The sequence below is a fragment of the Gymnogyps californianus genome, chromosome 1, assembly GCF_018139145.2.
Source record: "Gymnogyps californianus isolate 813 chromosome 1, ASM1813914v2, whole genome shotgun sequence".
Classification (NCBI taxonomy): Eukaryota; Metazoa; Chordata; class Aves; order Accipitriformes; family Cathartidae; genus Gymnogyps; species Gymnogyps californianus.
The window spans coordinates 137,752,563-137,772,764 of NC_059471.1; the positions used below are offsets into that span (position 1 = coordinate 137,752,563).

Consider the following 20,202-nt stretch of genomic DNA (forward strand, 5'->3'; position numbering starts at 1 on the left):
GGGCAAATGTGGGGCAGCATCAGACCAGCATGTTGGCAGAAAAAAGACAGAGCTGTGGCTGGGTAAAATCTTCACAGGCAAAAGACGGTGAGTCAGAGTAAACTAATTTCTGAAAATTATTTATAAAGGGTGTCTTATCACAAGGCACACCCTTAAAAACATCTGGAAAATATCAGAGAGTGGAAAATCAACAACAGATCAAATAATCATAGATTTCAACTGAAAACCAGAGTGAGGGAAGGAGGATTCAGAGAGTTTGCATTCACTGCTGAATCTTAAATAATGGTATAAGTACCAACAAACAGGTGCTATCTTTGCCCAGGTGCTGAACATTTTTCTCTCCTACTGAAGCACATATGAGTTGAAGATGTGCAGCACATCATATAACTGGATACCCTAAAACTGGACACTCTCTAATCTGCCTTCCACTAGAAAAATACAGTAATTGCAGTGACTCCTTTTCTTTTATAAGAGACAGTTTGTATTTCAGAAATGAAATATGTTTCACTCTTCTAATTACAATAAAGAAACTGAAACTTACTTTAGAAAATACTGATATTCATAGGACATAACAACATATGTTTACTGATAATGTCAATGCTTTTAGAAAAAAATCCACATACCATATATAATTGAGATAGCAATTTTAAAGCTGTGAATGCATGATTCCTATCAGTTCACAAAACCCAGACTCCTTTTCCAAACTCTGCTCTCCTTTTGGGGAAAAAAAGACAGAGATTACACTAAAATAGGCTCTAAGTTGATTAGATAGAAAACATACTCTGAGAATGGTAGTGTTAATATTGTAGAGAAAGATGTTTAAACTTTCTGTATGTTACAGCATTTGTTCTGGTTCCTAAGACTTACTGTGGGGATGGGGAGCCACCCTTCGGTCATTATTGCAAATGCAAAATCAATATAACATACCACAGATGCTGACGGTTTCTGCCCTTTGAGGAGGGTTTTTGGTAACCACCTATAAATTCATTGGCCATACTGACAGAAACTCCAAGGATCGTCTCTGGTTTAACACCATTTACAGTATGTATCTTACCTTACAGGGACGATAGAGATGAGTAATCTCTGCTTGTGTAGGGGTTTGAGCATTTTACATGATAAATGTTGTCATTACACTCCGTGCCTTCCGTTATCTATCACATTACTGACGCAGATCAATTTCCACAAACTGAATGTCTGTAGCGTCATTTCTCACTAAAATGAGGATTAAATGAAACAAAACATTTGTAGCTTTGTAGATTTCTCTTCCAAGAGCCCAAAATTTAATAAATGAAGAGGTTCAACGTGAATTACAAATTACTTTACTTTTTCATCATGGTGATTGACAATCACAGATCAGTGTGAAAAGCAGACTAACAAATAGAAAAGACCAACAAACTGCTACTATATAATTTCAGCAAAACAGGCTGGACACTGATGTAGAAAGGCAAAATCCTCAAAGAATGGAAAACACAGATATTAAGCCCAAGAAAGGTCAACTGACAGGGTAGAAAGGGAAACCTATGGAAACCGGCCAGGGAGATTAAAGTTAAGCCCCACACAACTCTTATTTCACATTGAAAACCACAAACCATTCCCGGAAAGGAAGAAACTATTATGCTCTCTCTTAGCCTTGATATGAGCAACCTTCTTAAACGCTTCTCTATTTTATGAGAAGGGACTAAGTTCCCAGAGTTTTCCATTTACTCATCCCTCAGGACTTTGCAGGCTGTTGTTCTTTCTTTCGACTTGGGATCATCCTCTACCATAGTCAGCTTTTGCTGGTCAGTATCAAGTGGAATCAGTCCACGAGACAGAGAAGATGAATAGTGGATATGTAAGCACTGGATAACCCAGACACAGCAGGAAAGTAGCAATTTTGAATTTGGATACAGACTTGAGAACACCAAGACTAAGAAACTTAGATGAACTACAGGCTATTAGGTGACCAAAAAAAAAAAAAAAAGAGAAAGAAAGAAACAGACTGGAAATAGCCATCAGTTCAAAACAAAGGTAATTAGCAGAGACCACAATGAGATTACTAGCTGCCTTCTATCCCACCACTTGTCATGAAGCAGTTTGAATAATCAAGTAAACAGTTACAACAATGAGAATATATGTACTTCTTCACATGCTCAAGATGTCTTACAAACACTACGCTACTACACCAGACAAACCATTTGTGTTCCCACAAGACGAACGTTCCTGCTCACGTGTTACATTTGGGGATGAAGATGCAAGAAGGTGAAGTGATCTCTCCAAGTCCACATGGTAAGTTAGAAGTAACATCAGGATAACACAGGAATTTCCAGTTGATCAGACTGCAAGGCCCCTTGGTCTACGCTTGTATCATCGTCATTTAAAAGAAGCTTATTTGTCCTTAAGTTAAGGACCTTTTTCCTCCCACCACCAAAGAGAAGAGAGCACACCGAATCAATGAACAACAGTTCCATTGGCTAAAAAGCAGCTTTTTAATTATTCTGCTAGGACCTCTCAACCAGTTTTCCTTGCCCCAAAGGGCAGAAGCTGCCCAGCAGTGTCTTAAGTGAAATGTTAAAGTGTTAGAAAGAAAATGAAAAGGGCATGAGACAGTCATTACAGTGTTTGAGTTTTTTCCTGAGGTATGGGGGCCATCCACATTGCATACTTTTCTGTAATGAATTTTGTTTAAAAAAAATTCTCTTTATTTCAGCCTGTAGTGATACAGTCCATTTAGATTATCACAGTCTGGTGCTACCACTAAATTCAACACCAGTTTTGACTTGTGATTGCAGTACTGTTAGATGTCAGTATATGAGGAATTTGCACCATAGATTCACAAAAGGGTCTGTATTTACAGTCTGAGCCATCTTTCTCTTCTACATTTGAGCAGGTTCTCCAGATTTTCAAGGTGGTCACTTGATCACTGGAAGCTGAAACCAACACGTAGATAAACCCAGTGTGGAAAGGCCTCTTGTGAAAAAGAGTAATCACACATAAAAGATATTGTCATAGCTTTTGGAATTATGACTGCACTAAGAAATGAATGTGTTTGAAAGGACTTGATGAGATATACCACATTGCAAATCTGAGAGTGACAGGTTTTCACAGTTCATTTGCTAGGCAAGAGAATGCCGCAACTCAGATGTGACTCCCTCCACCAGTATCGATCTGAGTTGACTTATGGATGACTGTAGGGTACTGAATCTGAAACTGAAAAATGATGGAAAGCAAGTAACATAATGTGACTGAGATAATTTATCATCAGACAATGACACCCTGCTTATATTTATTCTAAAACACTTCCGAAAGAAGAATCTTATGAAAGTCACCTTATTTCTTCATTGTAGAAGAGCCATTATTTGGTCTGATACTGCTGTCAAAACACAGCAGCTGCTCGATGCATTTTGTTTTCAAAGGAATAAACACTAACACACAGACATGGACTTAACTAATTAGATTCACGCATACAGCTGAATGGTAGACACTAGTTTGGGCTGAAGCATAATGTACTCTGCCAGGCTGCAAAAATTCCACTCAAAAGGTAAATCTTGGACATCCAAAATACCTTGCTTCCTGTCCGCCTGTATCCTAAAAGTGTTCAAACCCAAATGCCCTCTTTCTGGACAAGTTTCCTGGGATTTTCTGTTTGGGTTGCTATGCATGATCGGAAGCACCAAAATTATGCACCTAAGCACTGAATGTGTAAGCGGTAAGTGGCAAGGCACTTCAAGTCTGATGATAGCTCTTTTAGTCAGCACTGATTTCATTCAAAACCATGGAAAAGCAGGGAGTTAAAAGGACCTTGAGGGAACCATTGCTGCCTCCTCCTCCTCTGTACAACAGGCACCTATCTTCAAAAGAAGATTCAGATTCCTGAATTCCAATGAAGAAAAAAAAAAAGACATCTCCACATACTAGAAACCTGTTCAGGTGAATTATATCTCTTGTCTTCTCATGTGGCAAAACAGCTGGTGAAGAACCAGCATCCCTGCAATGTGTTCAGCATATGTCTAATCTGGTTATCTCTCCCCTAAAGGTAGCTGCAGTGAAACCTTCCCATGGTGACCAAGACCTTCTCCTTTTCATGTCGCGAGGACACACATTCCATACCTGAGCAGGTGCCTTCCAAAGACGCTTATGAACTTGTCAGCTACAAAAAGAAAAGGGGCTGATCATGACTATAATTCTCTCAGGCAATAGGCAGAAACTGGGAGAAGCTCCCAGAATATCTTTTCCTGAATCCCCACAAAGGAGTATTCATGGTGACCATCTTACAGTGCTCTTTGTAGAGACTAACAAATCTGGGTGGCAAACTTGAGGTAATCTCTATCAAGCTCCTGGTAACACAAGAAAGAGCCAACATTCATGTGCACCTGATTTGGGTGGTGTTGGCAGGAAGTCATTTACATGAACAAACCCTTCCATACCAAGTGATGGATGTCCTGGATGACTGTTATCAAGCAGGATGTGCCTGGTGCAGAATCACCATTGCATATGCTCCTGCACATTCTCCTAACATGCATCCTTGTTGCCAACTATAATTTGATCTTTAACACTCAGTACTACAGAATACAAGGTAACTAAAACTTAAAACCTTTCTGAAGATGAGCAAATTTCTCCATTTGAATTCAGAGCCTTTTTACCTCTATCTTAATAGTAGCAATAAACACTGCCAACTTCCATTAAAGGAGCATCTAGTATCCAGCCAGCAACCGTAAGCCTCTAGGCAATTCCTCCCAGTCCCTGGCAAAGCATTTCATTACAAATAATTCAAGGAAGTTCTTATTTCTTGATGGTACCCCAACTGCCAGCACCTTTGAGAATCTCACTTGTTACCATAGAAGAGAGAAAAATGTGATAGTATAAACAATTTTAAACATTGTGCATTTGACAGAACATAGTTTGAGAAAAAAAAGTATTTTAAAAGAAATCATACCCTTTGTGATTTTTATTATACATATTATTTACTTTATTGAATTATTTCCACTTTTACCATGTATACTTCTTGCTCACCTTCTACACTGTCTATTAAGAGGGAGAATAAAACTAGACTGATCAGTTTTGCCTCTGGAATTCCTTTATCAGTTACCAACACAATAATGTTATGTTTAAATTGCAAACAATATCTGGTGAAATTTTAATCCAAAACAATAAAATTTTTAAACTAAAATCTTAAAACTGTTTCTGGAAGCATTTCTCTTAATATTGGATTTTGCAACTTTTTTAAAGGACAGAATCAGTATTTTATGCCTATGTTATGCAAACACATTACATTCTGAAAATGGAATTATTTAGAGGGAGCAGTATTTCTTCCAAGAATGATTAATGAGCTGAAAAGAAAAATCTGATGCTGTTACACTTCTTGCACATCAGGCAAATACATGGAACAGATCAGCATGTTTTGTCCAAAGGCTGGAAAGCGTCTTAGTGATTCCCAACTGTCCGTAAATATATTATACTTAAGAAAAACACGGTGCTCCAAGCTTGTAGATAGAGTAATATCTCTACTCAATATATAGACTCCATCATTGTGGAGAGTGCAAGTCAAGTTAAGACCCGATTTTGATGTGTTCTCTTTGAGGTAGAGCCATTCTTTGGTAGCAATGTTGTAAGACTGCACAGTTAACACGTCCTCACTTTGGCTGGATTTTTGGTTTGGTCCAAGTTCATGAATACAACCCCCTACCATATATATAGTTTCTTCAACAGAGAGCATCTGTTGTTTGCGAACATGGACATCACAAAGTTCAAAGTTGGTCCAGGAATCAGAAGTGGGACAGTACTGCAAAATGTTCATATTCCTATCTGAAACAGAGGAGAGATATTTACAAATAAATAAATATATTAGAAGGTACTCATGGAGGAGGATTCTTCCTCCCTACAAACTGTATCAGCCATTATTACAGATTGCTAATGTATTACAGTGCAAAAGCATAGCAGACCAGGGAAGAAATATTGATTATTGAGAACTGCAACTCTTTGCCCTTGACAATAAAGGTTGAACGTTCTGTTCCTTTACAGAGGGAAAAATTAAGCTACTTCTGGCACATTACATGATGTAAATGGTCTGGGGATGCAGATTTTAGCAGAATAATCCCTACCTTTTAACTTACACTTTTAATTTTGTCTCTGATTGATATGTAAGAATTTTTTATGAAAAGGGAAATGAAGCAATATTCTGCTCTCCAACAGTGATTACAGATGAATCAAATTACAATGAAGACAGTATGCTTTGTTAATGGCTGTCAAGTGAAGATTTATCATCCAAGCTTAACTTTGATACTTTGCATTTCATTCCATAAATCAAAGTTTTATGGAATAAAATTCATAAAGCTAGTTACGTTTCAGCAAGTGGCATGGATGACCTAAGGGTACATGTTCAGTACCTTATAAAGAGAGCAGCAGACATTGTCAAAATCATTTAAGAACCAGGAACTCCATGCTCCAGCATCAGACAGAGGCACAGAAAAAAGCTGAAGGCATATCTATACTTCAGTTACAACTCAGTGGATGCATGTGTTTGCAATACCGTTATTCTACAAAATTATCACAATACCACCCTGATTTATGGTGCAGTGGAGACCCTGGCTGTGTCCAAGGCTTCACTAAATTAACAGAATGCACAGGACTCGTTAGCTAGTAAATTCGGTTTCAATCTCTGGAGACCTGAGCTTAAATCCAAACTCAAGTGACAAGCGGCAACAGGTTTGCAGACTCCAGCCTGGTCTTTTAATAAAATCTGCTCCATATTACAAGTCTATCCTGCATGACGATCTCCAGATGAGCTCCCAAGTGAAACGGCAGACGGTGACATACTGACAAGTTATGTAAGGGCACAGGTATAAATAGCCGTAAATATAACTGGATTGTCATGAATGAAGTGCATTAGCAGCATGATTAGGGAGGCGCTGCTATAGCATTTGCTTGCACTCTGATGATTTTCAGTCATTGTTTATTACTTTACATTGCCTTCTTGAATACCTAATCCACTTTAAATAAAGGAAAAAAAGAAGGAAAATATCATGGCAATGCTCTATGAAATTGCTGATCAAAGCTCTACAAATAGATGATCTTTGTCTACAAACAATGTATCATTCTCTGACTCATTTTGGGGGGGGGAAATCCCAATTACATTTCTATGTCTATCTATAGCAGTAATCTTTCCAGGTAAAAAGTGCTATGGTTTGAGAGGGGGCATATGAAATGGAAGTCTATTGTGATATGGCCCTCATTTGCTCAGTCCAGGGCCTGGGTCTTTTACATTCACTGAAACTAAAAAAAAAACAATACAAAACACGAACTTTATAGTGCCTGACATGGAGTTTCTATTAGGATTTAGGTTCGCAAGTGAGAGCTGAGAACTAGAAGGAGGGTCTTTATTCAATAAGTGTCATTATAGTTTACAGTGGGAAATTCCAGATCCTACCATCTTTTGGAAAGTGCAGTCTCAGGAGAAAGCTCTACACAGATCAAAAAAATAGCCCACAAAACCTACCAAAACTGAGGTATATGCAGAAATACTAAAAATAAAATAAAATAAAATAAAATAAAAACTTACATATTAATTGCTACATGTGTTTTATATAGTGAATGTAGTGAAATAGCAAATGAACCTCAGTGCCTCTCAGATAGTTAGGCCTTAACACTCTCCGACATCTGCATAACTTGGAAGGTGAACCACCAGTTTAATTGCAGCAGTTCTGGTTTCTAAGTCTGATAGCTGTCCTAAGCCAAGGTGTCACAGAAAAACTGATTGTAGACCCTTGTTCAGGAAAGGATCTTTATTTATAACAAGCACAGGTGCTCGTTGTCCTGAACAGTGTTGGATTTAAACATAAGCCTAAATGTGCTAGTTATCCACTGCTCACAACTTTATACTGTTTTACTATCCTGTTTCCATTAAAAACAGCTTTTAGGAAAAGACCTAGGAAAAGATCTAGGAAAAGACAGAGGCCTGAAGGTCAGTGGCAATCCCCTCAGGTGTGGAAGAAGCAAGAGGTAACTCACTGACTATCCTCCTTCAGTTGAAACCACAGATAGTAAGTACCGAATAAGGAGCTCGACACAGGGCAGCAATCCTGACTACACACGCTTTGTTAATGAATTTTAAGGGAATAGGATCTGCATCAGCAACATGCTGATCTTCCTATCCATGACACCAGGAGTAGGCAGACTGAAAAAAGAACCGCACAAGTGCCAGAAAAGGAACTTGCAAAGTGCAGGGGATGTAGGAGAAAAGCTGGTACTCCCATAATCTTGTAGCACTATTAACCAAATCAGAGCTTTTTCTTCTTATCTCTTCTTTCTCTTTCTCTAGATAAAAATGACAAAACCCTAACTGTGGTCTCTAGAGATAAGTCTTCCCATTACTCTGTTTCAGTCCCTTCTCCTTGTTCTCTGCTCTATTGTCTCAAAGGATGTTTCTCCTTGGGACTGACTTCTCAGCACAGCAAGTGTTGTGTGCCAGATATCTTTCAGTCCTAGTGCCGGCCATCAGGGAGTGCAATGCACCCCAACAGATCCTTTAGTGGGATGACCAGAGGACTGGGACTGCAGAGCACATCACAGCATGGCCCTCCATATGGACACAGGCATGCCGATATCTTTTGTTTTCCTCAGTCAAGCCACCAGGTTCTGGGTCAGAATGGACCAGACAAAATGCTTTTGAAGGTTATCATTATCACAAGGACCATGAGGGGTGGAAGTGTGTCCTTTATAAACCTCATAATGATTCAGAGCTAAAATCTGCTCAGACACTAGAAGGCACGGTTTGTTCTAATGTCAGTTTAGCTTTGCTTGCAGTACTCTCTGTAAAAGCTGATCTCTCTTCTAATTTTATTCTCCATTTGGAAAAAAAAATTAAAACTACTGTGGTCAAATGAAGTGGGCAAAGGCCTAGAGATAGGAATCCAAATTTAGGAAATCCTGGTAAATACTGAACATTTGACATGAAAAAAAATTGACTTCTAAAACTCTGAGAAAATGGTATTCCTCCCAAAGAATGGCACTATGTGCTTCAGGAACGAACAAATGGGAGCTATTTTTACATGGCTTGCTTTTCCACTGGATAAAGAAAAAGTAATTGTCAGGGGAGAATGCAACTTCAAATCCTTCCCTCTGTACAGTATCCTCAGAAAACAGGGTATAGAAAGGAAGTAAGTAAAAAATGTTGGTTCTTGCTTAACCTTTTGATTAATTATTCAATTAAGTTATTTCAGCACTGAAAATACCTATAGGTTGAATTTGCCTGTGAAACACTGAAATGCTATAGTGAAAGGATCATGACATCTATTAATACATGAGAAATAGTAATGCAGGCAGATATTTTCTTCACATTTTTCCTTTTGACAGTCTAAAACAGGTATTTAAAAAGTAAACAAAGTGTATCTGTTGAGACCTCTCTTTCTACTGTGTGATCAAAATCTAAAAAAAAGTGGGCTAAGCTGGGTGCTGAAGTACCCATCAGTCTGTTTCCACTGAATAATAGAGCCCCAGGTCCATGTAGGCCCTGGAAAACAAAAAATCTGATTCCTCTATGACAGAACTAATTTTTTTTGTTTCATTTGTCAATTATTTTCTACCAGTGATTTATTTCTACATGTTTTAATGAGTATTATGCAGCTTTCTACATCAGTTCAAAAGATTCTTCTCCCGAAAAAGAGAAGAAAATGATCTGGGCCTTAGAAGCAATCAGGTTAAAAAAAAAAAAAGTAAAAGCAAGCTTTCTACCTCGTGTAGTGTACCCTCCGATAACATAGATCTTGCCCTTGCATTCGCAAGCTGAGAATTCTGCAAGAGGGTTTGGCATGGATGCGACGAAATTCCACCAGTCATTTTCTGGGTTATAGCACTCCACGTTGGAAAGGGATTGACCACCAATGGCATAGAGCTTTCCATTTACAGCCAAAAGCTTAAAATTGGACCTGAAAGAAAAGATTGCAGCATTGAAATAGGTTGCATAGATGTACAGAAATATACGGAAAAGAAAGTTCTTCCTATCCAGGCTCCAACATACTCATCATCACTTACAACTTGTACCATCACTTCATGTATTACAGCATCTGAACTCTTCTGTGCAAGGCCAAATTCTGTAATTACACTGTAATTACGTAGGACAGTAATCAGTGACATTCTGGATGTTAATGATGTTGATGCTGAGACTGATGAATATTTTATTTTGGATTTCAATCTGTCACAGTTTGAGATCTAAACGTTTAGTTAACTAATGTGTTCAGTAGATATCTCATTTTTACTAGGCTTTTAGTAAAGTACCTTTAGTAGAGAAAAACGTATTATATATACACACAGTCAAGGATATTATTTTAGCTAAAATTGCAGAAATTTCAAACAAGACTTGATGAATGCCTAAAAATTTGTACTTGTCTTAGTCTGTAACAGACTCTCTTTAATAACCCTCATAAACAGAAATTTAAAGCGTTACACACTGAATCATGTTCTGCAAAAGAAGGAAGAGAGAATCTCCTGTACCTTGTTCAGCATTAAACTACTAAATACATCCTCCATCCCACTGAAGCAAGATATATCTGTAAATTAATGTTTCACCCATAGCTGAACAAAATACATTGCACACCACAGGCAATGCCCTGTTCTTTTATTTCTTATTCTGTTCCATTATGCTGTTATATTTCAAGCATGGCAAAGGGCAACTTTATAATTACTGAAGCGCAAGAAGCCTTGTATCTTACACTTTTAAGATAATACAGGCAGAAACAAATGGTCTATGGATATTAAAGGTGCAAGTCTGTAGGAAGAAATTGGGGGACTTGAAGATAGACGGCTTGCATGCTCAGCTATTCCTTCCAGCTATGGAACCTGGTCTAATAAAAGATGAGCTCTTCCTCTCCTCAGAAACAGTCTCATTGCCTAGAAAGGTTGTTCCTTCTATACTGCTGAGCCAAATTGAGATTTTACCATGCAGTATCCCAATTAACTAGATGTGTGAAAGTCACTGGAGTGCACCAGCTCAGCATAAAGCCAAACGGGGAACTGCGTTATGTCTGTAAAACCGAAGTGGCGCTTCAGACTTGCATTGGCCTGCTGAGCAGTAAAGTGAGTTTCACTCTGCATGAATCCAAGATTCAAAACTTACCGCTAAGTAGTTTTGCAGGGTTTTGTCTGGACAAAATGAACCCTGCCTAGCAGCAGACTGCCCTGCAATTTCTTTTTATTAAATATATTTGGAAAAAGAATTTGTTTCCAGATGGAATCATTTTGTTCTTGTCATCCTGATATAGCTTTGGAAACTAAAATGCTCCTTTGAAGGAATTAATTGCTTTTTATTCATTTTTTTTGCTGACATTTACGATTAGGTCACTCTGTTCATCTCCTCTCTACAGCAATTATGTTTTCCATCTTAGAGAATCCAAAATAACATGGCACTCAATAGTGGGTATGAAATGAGGATAATTACTTGCAAAACATTATGATTTTCAAAGTAATGTACCTGTTTCTAAAAGTTATGGTGGGAAAAAAAATCCACAAATTAACAAAGGGACAAAACCACAAAATGTAAATGCATTTTCCAAGCAATCCTTTAAAATCGAAAGTATGTTAGAAAGTCTGTAACTCTGTGCCTATGATGGAGATTGTGCAGGATTTTTGGCTTATAAAATGAGTTCACACGCACACAGATAGCGTTTCCCTATTCTAAGATCTTCTAGCAACTTTTTAAACATGCTAAAAGTTCTGCCACAGAGGACATGAATTAACTAAGCAAGACTGTAGTGTCAGAACATTAAAGAATTCAGGTTTCCTAATTCACACATGGTTCTCTAGTTACCCTCTAATTGTAGCCTCTTACTATTTTATCAGAATGGAGGTAATTTATCCAGTTTTTGCTTGATGGCCTTCATATCACTGAATTGTTTCTTGCAGCATAGGGAAAACTATCCAGTGAAAGATGTACAGCACAACTTTCAATTTCAATTATTCTGGGAGGAGGCCACGTACATTTGTGTCTGTCATTTAACCACCTCCAACACTTGTTAAAATGGATGACATTCAGTGGAAGTACCTCGGATTTATGGAACCCATTAACTGTAAGGTTCATTTTACTCAAAAGTAGCTGTAAGTATCCATCAGCGTACTTTATATGAAAGTTTGGACAATGGCTCAATATGTTATGAAAAACTTCTGCCATTCACCTTTCCATGCCAATAACAGCAGGTGTTTTCATGGAGAGTGAACATTAGGAAATATTTAGTGTATTTTTACACTCTTTTAATGTGTTGGAGCAGCTGGAAACAAGGAAAGCAAACATTGAGCAACCAGCCAGCTCTCCACAACTAACAACTGTTCCATGGACTACAGCTTGGAAACAACGGAGCTGAACAGTCTGTCAGATTCAACTGCGATATAACTCCACTCACACCCAGTGAGTTATCTAAACTTGGGGGATCAAAAGTGCTTTCCAAATGCCAGGCCTAGTGCGTATCCTTCTTGTTGGGACAAGAGCGGGTATGAGCTGTCTTCTGATGTCCCTTGTTCCCTCTGAAAGGAACCCCAGGAACACAAGCAAGAGCGAGCTGTGGAGTTTTACCATAGTTCAAAATATATGTTTCATTCAATAAAGACAAGTGCAAAGCACTATATGTGAAAAGGAAGAAAAATATAATGCACAAATGCAAAGGATCTAGGGGTCAGAGTGCATAGCTTTCTGAATACAAGACAACATTCAACAACTTGCAAAAAAACCTGCATTGTTCTGGATTGCATTAACAGCCATAGATGTATCTGTAGGAGACCACTATGAAAGTGGCTATAAAGAGGACAGCAAGCATTCTTCTTGTTCACTGACAGATATCATTCACTTAGTATACCACAAGAAAAAGTTAGCATAGATATTAGAGAGGACTTCCTGATCAGAGGGGTGGCTAAACATGGGAACAAGTTACCTGGGAGGAAGGAGGTTGGAATCTACATTGCTGGACGGTTTCAAGAACAAGTTAAATGTGTATTTGCAAGGTAAGCATGGTCCTGCTGTAGAACAGGAGGCTTGGACTAACTAACCTGTGGTTCCTTCCTGCCAAATGACCAACTTTAACCTTAAAATTTCTCACAAATCGGATGATTTCTTTATTCTAGAGTTAAAGCATTTACAACAGAAACGAAGAATCATGAAAGAACAGTTACAAAGGCAATTCCAAAGCATTTTACATTTTTTGCATGAACCACTTTTTTTACATTCCTTATATGAGTCTGCAGAGCACACTGCATCCAACATTCAGCTTTGGAAGCGTGTGATACATTTGTGATAAATATGACATTAATATTTCTAACTTAAAAATTTTTGAAAAGTCTATTTTCCCCCAACACAGAGGAATTTTGAGTGAAAAAAAATATTTTAAAAAGTGGAAAGAAAAGGTCTCATGAACCACTACCATTCCCCAGGAGCATCCTCTCCTATATTTCTGTAAAGTCCTCAGAGTGGCAGCAGTTCAGGCACAGATTGCTCACAAAAACCATGTTCCACGTGCATGTGTATAATCCCAGCCAGGGGCTTACAAGGGTCTTCCAAGCCTGGAAGATTTACCTGCCATGAGTAGGAAGGTTCTGAAGGAAAATAAAAGTGGAATATACAGCTGTAACTGGCACATGCAGTAGAAATCCTATGAGTATATTACTTTTAAATAGCAAATTTCAACTGACAGCTTCAATTTAAAGAAAAGTATGGAAAGGTATTCAAGGGCATTACTTGAACAGTACCCAATGAACTTTGTTACCTTCTCGTCCCCAAAGACCACAAGTGGTCTTGGGCAACCCTTACATGAAGTTTCTTCCACAAAAAAGTCCAGGTCGTTCTCTGAAGACATCATTCCAAGTACAGCAATATCCCTAGAATGAAAAGATCTAGAAACTGATCTGTTATGGACTATTTGTGACCAGCACTAGATTTAGTCCTCAGATAATGAGAAATTCCAGGCTCAGTCACAGGCTTCCTATATGAGCCTGAGCAAATGATTTTATCTCCCTTGTGTATGCATAAATAGGGAATAACACCTGCTAAAGCTTAGGTGGGCATCACAAGAATAATATACAGGAGGTACCTATTGCGAACAAATTTGAAACTACAGTAATAAGACCTCTACATCTAGAAAGAAAGCTAACAGCTATAACCTAAACCAGAATGACTGCTAAGTATTCAGTATACACCTGATGGCTTTTGTCTTCTACTTAGAAATAAGTTGGGACTATTTCATCTGTGCATGTGCAGAGAAACCCAGCATCCTGGGATTTTATACTACAATAAAGGAAATAATCAAAGATAAAAATATCATAGAATTTACAAGGTTTGTTGAGGGCAGAGAACTTCTTATATTAACAGCAAATCAGCACAATTATTTCCATAACTCCTCAGCTTTCCCTTGAGGCCAACATATGCATCCATTCATATAGGCCAAATCCAGATACTCTGTTGTCTGAAGTCAAACCAACTTCAATGGGAACCAGAACCTTCCCTCAAGGTATATAAAAAATTCATCCCTGGGATGTAATTATATCAGCTGACATAAATTCATTTGGCAGACAGTCACATGACTAATTCCTAAGCAGCACGCTGGGCAACTGCCCTGCTTATTTTACTACAGCATAACAAACTAAAAATACAATGCTGAGCAAACCGCAGATGTAACTGCACCACATCTGTGCGGCAGACAGGCATCAGTGCTGTTTGTGTTGAATGCAAAATCCCTGATCCTAAAAATCTCCCTGCTGTTGGCTCCTACAGCACAGGCCATCCCTTCCTGAGTTCTGGCCACAAAATGTCAAGCGGGTCATCAGAGAGCTGAAATGTTATGTCAGATAGAAAAAACAATAACTAATAACTTCAGAGTTGAGACTCCATGAAGATGTTAAAGTCAAAATCGTGTTTTGTGAAGGGGTCAGCAGAGTTTCCATGAAAAAAACTTCCCCTGATTATCATTCAGGGAGCAACGTACTCACTTGCTGCTACCTTTCAGTCTAGGGGCAGATGTAATTCTGGGTTCTTCTTGGCCTACAACAACTACCATGACATGTAAGAATAGAGACTATTCCAAAAATACCCATTCACATGCTACTTTTCCGCACTAAATGGCCAATGTGAAATACTATGTTAAGGAATACCTTGCTGTCACCTGTGATGGGCTTCAGGATTAAGTTGGTATGGCAGTGCAGTTGAAAATAGTAATATAAGGAGAAAATATCCATGTGTTTATTTCAGATATAATGATTACATGTCCGAGAAAAAAGGGAAAGTGGGGGGAAAAAGGCTGATCTAGAGTTTGAACAGCCAGGTTGTAAGGTGAAAAAAGGGCCTCGAAAAAACATTTTTTAAAAAAGCCCTCATTCGCCATGCTGCAGAATGATCACACGTAATAACAACTCTCTTGCTATACACATCACACAAACCAGTGCCAAAACCTCATAACTTGATCAACATGGGACTTCTATGTTTAAGTTAATTTCCACAGGAGACACTGTGTGGGCTGACACCATCATCCTTTTCTACCGAGGTCAATGTGCTCTCAATTGTGCTCATGTAGGCAAGACTGCTGAAGCGAGGTCGGCTAAAACATCTCAGTTCCCACAGTTGCCTCGGTGAGGAATGCTTATAGGCTCAGTCTTTAAGAAATATGTCTGTAAGAAAAGGTGTTTGCAGTGTTTAAAAGCTAAACACTCATTTTACAGAAGAAATTTTTCACACCACCATTCCAAGAAGCCAGAAATACTGAAAAAAATTGTTACTAATCAATTCCGATGACTGACTATGGAGGCAATCATTTCAGTGAAATTCTCACAATACAAAAAGTGGAAAAAAAAAAGGGTGAAATGGGAAAGAACTAATTTTAGGTCAAACCCCTGTTTTGAGGGGTTTTAGCTGGCGAGAGCTACATAGAGACTGAAATAGAGACTACAGTTTTACTACTCAGATACAAAGCATTTATGCCAATGGTTTAGGTCTCTGCATTTGCTTTGAATTTACTGGATGGAGAAGAGAATTTCCATTCTATAGTGAATTTTGGCCTCTGTACTTGTTCTTTTTCAGTCAGAGAAGATAAAAATTTAAACACTTTTTCTAAAATGGAAACAATGAGGAAGTTCACAATAGAGAACAGAAACATTTTGTTTCAGTGAAGTAAAAGGCTTTGTTTTGACAACTCTGCAGCATGATTAAGGTAGAGTAGCCACAGCCGTGGCCAGGGAGATGGCCTCTCTTCTTTGGTCCCCCTCAAGGCTAGCTCTTTATTATTCTTTCAAACGTAAATTATAAAAGTGTTTCTGAATACTAACTTAAACATAAATGTTAAACAAACAATTCAAAAGGATAAAGAAAAAAAGCAAAATGGTCAAAATGATGAATGATTCCCAGATCCAAATATTCTCATAAAGTGAGAAATTTCTCACAATCTTCCTGACATTTTTCTAGTGAATATTTCACTGAAATGCAGGTCTACAAAACATTCAGATTTTTATGAAAGTACAAACCAATGAAAAATTGCTCCAACTAAGTTTTTTCAGCCATCTCCAGCTCTGAAAGATTGTACATCCCTACTAAGAGCAGGAAAACTTGTCGCTTACAGTACTGGAGCTAAAATATACCACAAAGAAAGTAGGAGAAGAATTTTATCTTTGGGTTTTTTTTTAAATCTTTGTTATTTCAAAGAGAATTTCTACTACCAGTGAGACAGCTATTTGGAGAGGCTGGCTCCTTGTATACTGCAATTTAAAGGAAAAGTGGGAGCCCACCACCATTCCACACCAAGGTGAATGATCACACATGGTGGAGGGCCATAGCACAGTCCTCGTCTGCTGACGCCTAGCTCATGTTCTCCCACAGCTGAGGCCTTAACCACCAGCATTTACGCAACAAAGTCCCGTCCCCCTCACCCTTCCCTTGCCACAGCAGCTCCCTGCTCCATGCAGAGGGGGCCCTTAAGCAGGAGAGAGGCAGCAGCATTGCGCTGCGTTGGGATGACTGTTGCTGGTAAAGACCACGTTTGCCAGGCCTGTCTGGTGGCGTGCTGCCAAGCCATCGCCAAGCACCACAGTCCTTCCCACCACACGATGCAAGAGACGCGGGTGATTGACGGCACAGAGACAGGTCTGAATCACTTCTCGTAAGGCTGAGTCCAGTCAACACCACGTGACTCAACAGGGTCTATTTTGACAATATACATGGACACACGTGTATTTCAGGGAGCAAGGGTTACCTCTTCTGGTTCATTGAAGCCAGCTGACTCCATTCGTTTAGGCAAGGGTTGTAACAATGAGCCGCCGAAATCTCCTGGCTGGTGATCCTGTAGCCCCCGACGATGAACAGGTAGTTGTCCAGCATTGCTGACCCGTAGCCTCGGACGTTCACCAGATCAGGGGGCAGGTTGTTGGCCAGGGGGAGCCACCTCTGCGCTTCATCATCATATCTCAGCATAGACCAGGGGGCTTCCACCTGAGGGTGACAGCCTGGAGGCAGTCCCAGGGAGGAGGCCCCCATGAAGTCCCCAATGGCCACGAGGGTGGCAGTGCCCCTCATCCGCCTCTCCTTCAAGTGCTGCTGGAGAGCATGGGGCAGGAGGAGATGTGGCCGGGCATCGGGCCTCCGCAGCACCTGATGGTAATGGGTGGCCATGAAGTCTAGACAGGCATCGTGCAAGTCCTGGAGACCGTAGACCTGAGCCAGGCGGTGCAGCTCGAAGCAGTTGCCCAGCCTCACCTGGGAGAGGAGCAGGCGGAGCAAGGGGGTGACCTGCAGGTAGGAAGCGGCCTCCACCAGCTCCTCCAGCAAAGGGGGCTCCTCATCGCCCCCCTCCTCCTGCTCCAGCCTGGCCAGGCAGGAGGTGTTGATGAAGTCCAGCACCAGCTCCAGCCCCAGAGCGCTCAGCCCCCCGCGCAGCAGCTGCTCCTCCTGGCCCTGCCCTGCCTCCCGCATGCCCGAGCGGTAGAGGGCTCGGAAATAGTCACTCTGCTCGATCAGCTTCCTCTTGCACACTGGGTAGCACTTGTCCCCCAGCCGGATCTGCACCACCTCCTCCCCCGCACCGGCCCCATCCCCTTCGTCCCCTTCCCCCTCCTCTTCCTCCTGCCGCCGCCGCTCCGCCAGGGACATCGCTCACCCCCTCCCCTGGCTGCACTTCAGCCCGGCCGCTGCCGGCTTGCGGGCAGGCTCCTCCTCCGCCCCGGCGGCCGCTGCCGGGGTGGGAGGAGCGCAGCGGAGCGGAGCGGAGGAGCGGCGCCGGGCCGGGCCCCGCCGGGCCGGGCCTCGCCGGGGGAGGCGGGCTGGGCGGGAGGGAGGCGCTGCCGCAGCTCCGCCGCCTCCGTCCCTGCAAGGAGAGAAGAAGGGGAAGGGGGAAAAAAAAAAAACAACAACACAGAGAGGAGAGAAAAAAAGCCCTAAAAAGGCAATGTTGAGCGCTCGGGAGATGGCCGGGCCTCTCCGCGCTGCCCGGCTGCCCGCCGGGGCCATCAGCGCCAAACGGGGCTGCAGGGCACCCACACACCCGCCCGCCCGGGCCCTGTGCTGGGGAGGGGGGCATTTTCAAGCTCGTGTGCGTGTCAGGGAGGCGATCAGAAAGGCCAAGGGCTCGGCTGCAGAGCGCGGTAACAGGCAAAACGCGCAGCGATTCCCCCGCCTCCCCCCCCGGCGCTGCCTGAATTGGGCCGGGATCGCAGCTCCAGCCGGCAGCTCTAACCTCTTGCCGTAAATGTACTTCTGCATCCCCGGAGAGGGGGAATATTCTCGAACCACATACGCAGGGGGAAAAAAAAAAAAAATAAAAGGTATGTGTACATGTATTCGTGCATAGCCAGCGAGGAGGAGGGAGCACTACAGTCAGCCTGATGCCACAGCATCTTGACACTGTGGCATTCACTAACAAAAAACAACAAAAAGGATCACCTTGCACGTCTAGTGCAGCAGTAGGATTTAGGAACGGCAAGTACGATACATAATTCTGCTACGACCTTCCTGATTCCTCCTGCCTAAGTTCCTCCGTGTCTCAGCTCCTGGTTTGGCATATAAAGATACTATATAACCTGTTCTGCTACTCTCTCTGTTCTATTTAAACTGAGCTCCTGCAATAGGACATCTAGGTTATTCTTGAGAGCGATCTACATACCAGGGCCCTGAGTTTGTTTGACATGAACAAGGAAAGAGCAAATTAACGACTGAGCATCTTGGGCATGGATGAAGTGACTGTTTTGCTGTTTGCTTTGTTACATTCTTGAAACATAATGACAGTCCTTTTTTTAAAAAAAAAACCTGCTGAAACAGATGAGGAAGTCTGCCATCCTGTGTATTCCTATATGATGATGCTTAATATAAAGACTTTAAAAAGGTATTTTATATTTTTTATCTTTATAAAGATATTTCCTTCACCTTGTGTATTGCAGATCATAGAAAATCTTTCCCCTTAGCAGTAATGTGACTCATCTCCAGTTATTGCAGATTGCTTAGTTTTCAGACAACTCTCTGTTTCCACTACTCAGAAGGGATCATTTCCCCCAACTATTAAAACTCTTTCAGAGTGGTATTAGGCTGTTTCTTTTCTTTCTTTTTTTTTTCTTCTCTTTTTTTTTAAGGAAGACAGGGTTGTTTGCTTTTTAGCATTTCCTCTGTGAAATGATACTCTCTCACTGTTTTGTTGATCTTCAGCTTCTTAACTCTAGCCCATACAGATGACATGAATGTCAATCTCAGAGTTACAGGTGTCCTTTTCTGCTGACTTTTATAAAATCATTTGTTGAGGTGAGGTAGATTTCTGTGCATTTTTTTTTTCCACCTCACTTCAAAGCATTTTCATCATCTTGCTTTTGAAGGTCCCATTTCATGTTCTGAAATCCTTTTATATAGGATTTCAGTGAGTTCCAAAGAGCTCTCTTCAGCAGCCTCAGTCCCTAGCTAGGTCACTCTCACCTCTCATTTTCTCTTTCCTCCTAATGAGTTTCACTGTTTGCTTGTTTTGTGTTCCTCTTTCATTCTCCCTCAATATTTAATTAATTTTCAAATTCCACTTTCCTGTCTTCTGTTCTTGATGAAGCATTGCATCATTTGGCTTTTCGAGTTTCTTACACCTAGCTGAAGCTTGAGTTTGAGCACTGGCTGTTTTTTTCTCCGCCTCAGGTTCAGCCTTGAAAAGATCATCACACACAACAAGTGTCTTACCACTTCAGCAGGAATCCAACCCATATTTCCTTCTTGTACTTTAATTCCCATAGGCAGACATTTCA

The 20,202-nt window shown here is 40.7% G+C and overlaps 1 protein-coding gene across 1 annotated transcript; it reads right to left on the minus strand.

The window, feature by feature from the left end:
• Nucleotides 1-5,217: 5,217 nt before the first annotated feature.
• Nucleotides 5,218-18,082, minus strand: KLHL42 (kelch like family member 42). The gene is made up of 3 exons (XM_050912093.1): nucleotides 17,190-18,082; nucleotides 9,709-9,902; nucleotides 5,218-5,784 (listed from the first exon to the last, which is right to left on the minus strand). The coding sequence occupies exons 1-3, from the start codon at nucleotides 18,080-18,082 to the stop codon at nucleotides 5,333-5,335; spliced, it is 1,539 nt and encodes a 512-aa protein (XP_050768050.1). The 3' UTR covers nucleotides 5,218-5,332.
• Nucleotides 18,083-20,202: the final 2,120 nt, after the last annotated feature.

Excerpts from the sequence above, each read along its gene's own strand:
- KLHL42 (XM_050912093.1), bottom strand. The coding sequence starts at position 18,082 with ATGTCCCTGGCGGAGCGGCGGCGGCAGGAGGAAGAGGAGGGGGAAGGG. Across the intron at positions 9,903-17,189 it reads GCTTCAATGAACCAGAAGAG|GTCCAATTTTAAGCTTTTGG; the intron begins GTAACCCTTGCT and ends CTTTTCTTTCAG. Across the intron at positions 5,785-9,708 it reads CGGAGGGTACACTACACGAG|ATAGGAATATGAACATTTTG; the intron begins GTAGAAAGCTTG and ends CCTCTGTTTCAG.